The 5,395-nt window shown below is 41.4% G+C and overlaps 1 protein-coding gene across 1 annotated transcript; it reads right to left on the bottom strand.

Moving 5' to 3' along the window:
- Positions 1-3,277: 3,277 nt before the first annotated feature.
- Positions 3,278-5,395, bottom strand: nat8 (N-acetyltransferase 8). Its single transcript, XM_058386268.1, has 2 exons — positions 5,281-5,395; positions 3,278-4,605 (listed from the first exon to the last, which is right to left on the bottom strand). Exon 2 carries the CDS (start codon positions 4,601-4,603, stop codon positions 3,935-3,937), a length of 669 nt encoding a protein of 222 aa, XP_058242251.1. The 5' UTR covers positions 4,604-4,605; positions 5,281-5,395; the 3' UTR covers positions 3,278-3,934.

Genomic DNA, 5,395 nt, shown 5'->3' with positions numbered 1-5,395 from the left:
CCTCGACAAGTCTGACCCCACGATGTTCACAAGCTCCCAGAATGTCACAATCCCTGAGGAGATGAGATTCCTGGACACTGCAGGGACAGTCACACTGGAGATGTCCAGTCACCCACTGTACACCAGAGGCTCCTCCAGCAGCCAGTGTAGCGTTCTGCAGCCCTTGTTCTGTTTCTTAAAAAAATCCAAATTTTTAAAAAAAATTGTGATCCACGGTAAAAATCTGGTAATCCAGAAATGTCCAGCATTTTTGTGTCCATTAAAAACAAAGCTCTGTCCAGCCCCTGTCCTTAAACTGTGTGTATAAAATCCACTGGCTGCTGCTCTCCATATTAAGTCTCTGGGTCCAGTTCTTTGGGCAGATGGAGAACACCCCGTACAATCCAGTGGAGACTGTCCCAGAATAAGTCCACCAGCAGAGCCTGGATGTTCGCTAGTAGGTTCGGTGGAGCATCCACGCATGCCAGCTTATGCCAGAGGGTGTTGATGACCAATGTTTGTCCCCTGTAGGACATCTTTGGGACCAGCCGTTTCCACCTGCTCAGTCTGCCCTTTACGTGTTCTACAGAGCCTTTTCAGTTTTTGTTTAAAAACTTGCTGTAAAACCATCTCTTGTCCACACCAAGCCTCCTGGTAGTGAAGGTTGTCCACCTCCCCATTCCCCAACTAAAATGGCTTCGCTTTTTGTCCAGTAAACCTAGGCAGCGAATAAAATCTGATATCAATTAAAACATTAACATCTTTCTGTGTGTTTATTATAACTACCAGATCATCTGCATAAGCTGATAAACATATTGAGGCATTAGCATGTGGAATATTAAAACCAGATAGATAACTTCTTAACTTATTTAAAAGAGGTTCAATTTCTAGACAGTACAACATGCACGTTCCCTTCCTGATCCCTCTGTACACTCTAAAAGGGGCACATAAACCACCGTTAACGTTCAGTATACTCTCAATTTCATTGTACAAAACCCTGATCATGGCTATAAAACCTGAGTTGAACCCAAAGGCTTCCAGCACCTTCCACAAATATTCATGCTCAACCTGGTCAAATGGTTTTCCTGATCTAGAAAAATCAGAATTAAATACACGTAATCAAATATGGACCTATCAGGCACACAGTACGTCTGGTCCTGGTGAATGAGCTGCTCCATTACCTTAGTCAATCTCGAGGCTAATGCTTTTGAGAGCAGCTTGCAGTCAGTGCACAGTAGTGACACCGGGTGCCAGTTCTTCAGGTGTGTCAGGTCTCCCTTATTCGGCAGCACGGACAGGGCGGCCCGCCTGAAGCTCAGCGGGAGCTGGCCATTTTTGACGCTGTCCCGTAGAATGTCCATCACGTCCTGCCCGAGAGAGAAAGAGAGAGAGAGAGCGAGAGAGAGAGAGGAGGGGGGAGATATATTGGGGGGGGCAGAGAGAGAGAATAAGAGAGGGAGACAGAGAGAGAAAGAAAGAGGGGGAGAGGGGGAGTTTCATACATTTCATTAACAGTAAATGTAACTAAAACAGACACAGTTCTCCTTAATAAAAGTGGAAATTTAAGAAGAATAAAAGATAAAGATAAAAAATATCCTGAAAAATCTATAAATCAATCAGGCTATGTGCTACTACATTTTAGAAACATGTGTATCATATGCAGCAGATATAATTGGCTTTTGGATGTCTGTAGCTAACCTTTGGAAAATAGCCCCTCTTCAGCGTTTTATCTCAAAATTGCCTGAAGTACACATAACTGTAGAAATGCCAAAGCAAGGTCAGTAAAGACATGGATGAGGAGGAACTTGACTGGCCTGCACAGAGTCCTGACCTCAACCTGATGGAACACCTTTGGGATGAATTAGAGAGGAGACTGTGAGTCAGACCTTCCTGTCCAACAACTTTCTTCCCAGAAGAGTTGAAGCTGTTATAGCTGCAAAAGGCAGGCCAACTCTATATTAAATTCATGTGCGTGTAAAGGCAGACATCCCAGTTTTGGCCTGGCTCACAGTCTCCACTCTAATTCATCCTGGAGCTATTTACACTGTTATATTAAACAGTCCTAATCTTATATGCATATTTATTTAAGCACAAGGAAGTTGATGAGCCTGGCACAAAGTGATGGCCAAACAAACCTAGGCTGTGGTAGAGTTTATGAGCATCTTCCTGCACCATAGAGGTGCTTTGGCAAGGCCTCAGTGCCTAAAGCCATTTTTTACTGAGATGCGTTTCAACTCCCATGCTCCAAGCTCTGTCACACAGGGTAATATTGCCACTGTTCCCAGTAAGGAGGCCAGATACACAGAAGCAGCTGACCTGACCATGGTGCATGTAGGATGCTCAAATGTCCTGCAGGTCTTCACTGAACCCGAGCTGTACTCCATATTCAAAAAGACAGGATACAGTAAACCTACCAGCCAGCAGAAGTCCACCAAAACACAGAACAGAGGCCAGGAGAGAGCTGAACAGGAATAGGAAGAGAATAAATAGTACAAGCAGCACAGTCTGAACCCAGTGCTGATTCAGGGTTAGGACACACACAGCTCCTTCATGCTCTCTGAATCCTGTTGAGTACAACTCCCTCACAGAAACATAGTCCAAGTCTTGATTCTCCCGGGTCTGATACCACATCTGAGACAGAGAACAAGTAAGAATGAATAGCCACATTGCTGCATACACAAAGAGTTTATACTGTCTAGTACTGCTGTTTACTCAGGAGAACTACAGAGCAGCAGTATAATCTGAGTGATCTGTTTCAAGTTTCATTTGGAATTGTTCTTATATCTGTGGGAAAATAAGACAAGACGGGCTGAGCGTTAACTGTGCTAATGATAAATACAAAGGTGGGTTAAGTCACACGCAATAAATTAATGAGTTAATACTGTCTAGTACTGCTGTATACTCAGGAGAACTACAGAGTCGGTATAATCTGAGTGATCTGTTTTAAGAATCATTTGGAATGGTCCTTACGATATCTGTGAGAAAATAAGGCACTGAAAATACCTAAATGATGCAATACATGTCATCACAACCTGGATAAAATATTACCTTTACTCAGTTTAACAGAGTCTGTGTTTACTAATCAATAATTGAGCAATTTATATTTAGATGCATCAGTAGATGACGACATAACACACTCGCAACTGCTGATGTGAGAGAAAAATATGAAACTTCCTGTACGATATCACATGAGCTTTTTCCTCTTTTTCTATGGGTCCTAGATTCATCTGTAAAAAGGAATTATCCAAACAGCTCCTCCTCATCCATGTCTATGGTAATTACACAACCACAAAGCAAGTTTTTGTTGAATAAAAAGGTTTTAATTACAGGCAGATTATGCTTTATTTAATGCATGTTCGACTGCATGCTAAGAGGTCAGTGCAATAATTACGTGAAGATTAGCACAGAAATCTGTTACTGCTGTTTATTACTTTTTAAATGACATACAGTGAATGGTTAAAATGTTATTTCCTTATAATGAGTACAGATGCCTTTACAGACCTAAATACAGTACCTAATAGACTGTGCCTGCTGGTGACTCTGTCCTTAAAAGAACTATAATCTATCAACTGAAATCCTGTAAGACTATAAAACACTCAATCAGTACTTAAACAACACTTAATCAACACTTCAAATGGGTTATACTGTATGCAAAACCAGAAGAATGTGAGCTGAAAAGTGCAATCTGAAGAAAAACAGAGGTCAATTGTACTTGAATATCTTTGGGATAAGTATCTCAGGATATCTGTGGTCATGATTTATATTAATGTCTTTATACTGAGTTAACTGTAGACAGAAGTTCCATCATTTCATGTATTTTCATCTTCACCCTGGAATGATTCTATAAACATAAAATCTTACAACCATCTCCTTCCACATTCAAGTATTTTTAGTGTTTACTTTAACTGAAATACACAAATAGAAAAAGTGAATGGCTCATCACATTTTTTTTCATTTATTTTTCAGCTCGCTGTAGGTCAAGCCTGTACTCAAATAAAGTGAAGTTGGTGAGCTTAGCAAGCAATTCTGGCACGACAAACTCTCTGATCTTCTTGTAACCCATGTTCTCATAAAGCTTTTGAGCATCTGTCTGGACAACTGAAGTATAGAGTACCACACCTGTAAAGCCCCGCGCCTGAGCAAAGTCGGCCACGGTGCGGCACAGAGCTTTAGCGATACCCCTGCCACGGTGAGAGTGCTTCACTGACATGCGCTTGAGCTCCAGGCAGCCCTCAATGTGCTCGGCAGGGAGGCACGCCACTGTTCCCACCACCCGACCCTGGCACTCGGCAACCCAAAAGCACGAGTTGGGCGCTTTTATATACGTTTTCTGTATATTGTTAAGGTCTTTACTAAAGGAAACTTGAATGTAGTTGGAGAACATATAACTGATTCCCTGGCGCCCTGCAGCCAGCAGCAGCGTAACAGCCAAGATGGGCAGCAAGATGGACTTTGAGCTGGCAAGAAGTGCACAGAACACACATGCTAGCAACATCTGGATGGACGGCTGTTTCAGCACATGTATGCAAGAAGATGGCACGTGTTCGCTCATTCCAAGTGTGAAGATCTCCTTCACGTCTTCATCATCATCTCCCTCATAGCGACGAATCTGCACTTCTGCCATATCTTTAAAAAAACAAACAAAAAAGACACACAGTAGCACTGATTACACTCTAAAATCTGAGTATGTAGTTGCAGCTTAAAAATAGCAGGCATAAAAACAGGAAGTTGATCACTGACAGCATTAACGTATTCAACAACAAACTGTGTTGACACTGATCACAGACTCCTTGACTGCAAACACAAACCTAGAGTTACATTGGGACATACGATCAGCGCTTTGCAAAGCAAAATGAATTGTTTCACATTATTTTAAATTGTTTAGCAGCCATGATGATAATCTATAAATGTCTAGCTTGACCTTGTGTCTTCAGTAGCACTATACAGACTTGATTTAGACTTGTTATAAATACACAGCTGACTCTCCACTCCTTCTCCAGTCATACACACCCATAACCTTCAGACAAAACTAAATTTTAATTTTAACAGATGAAAAACTAAATTTTCCTTTTATTCCGAGATATTTTAAACGCTTGACTAAATGCCATCAGTGTTATTTAATTACTTTGTCAAGGCGGGCTGAGTGTTAATCGTGCAAATGATTACCTCAAAGGTCAGTTAAGTCACACGCAATACATAAACATGCAGCCGCGGAGTTGGATAAAGGTATTTATTTATTTATTAATTATGATTTATTTTTAAAGTAATGAGTCTGCCGATGGACTTGTTTATTTCACGAACCTTTCTTGGGCGCGACCCAGTATTTCCTTTCTCTTTTTCTTCTTCCTTCTCTTTTTCTGTTAGTGAGCTTTTGCGCTCTCCGGCGAGGTGAAGCACATTTCTTCTTCTTCTTGTT

Source organism: Hemibagrus wyckioides, linkage group LG03 (assembly GCF_019097595.1).
Source record: "Hemibagrus wyckioides isolate EC202008001 linkage group LG03, SWU_Hwy_1.0, whole genome shotgun sequence".
Taxonomy (NCBI): domain Eukaryota; kingdom Metazoa; phylum Chordata; class Actinopteri; order Siluriformes; family Bagridae; genus Hemibagrus; species Hemibagrus wyckioides.
This window is presented reverse-complemented; position numbering and strand designations above follow the sequence as displayed.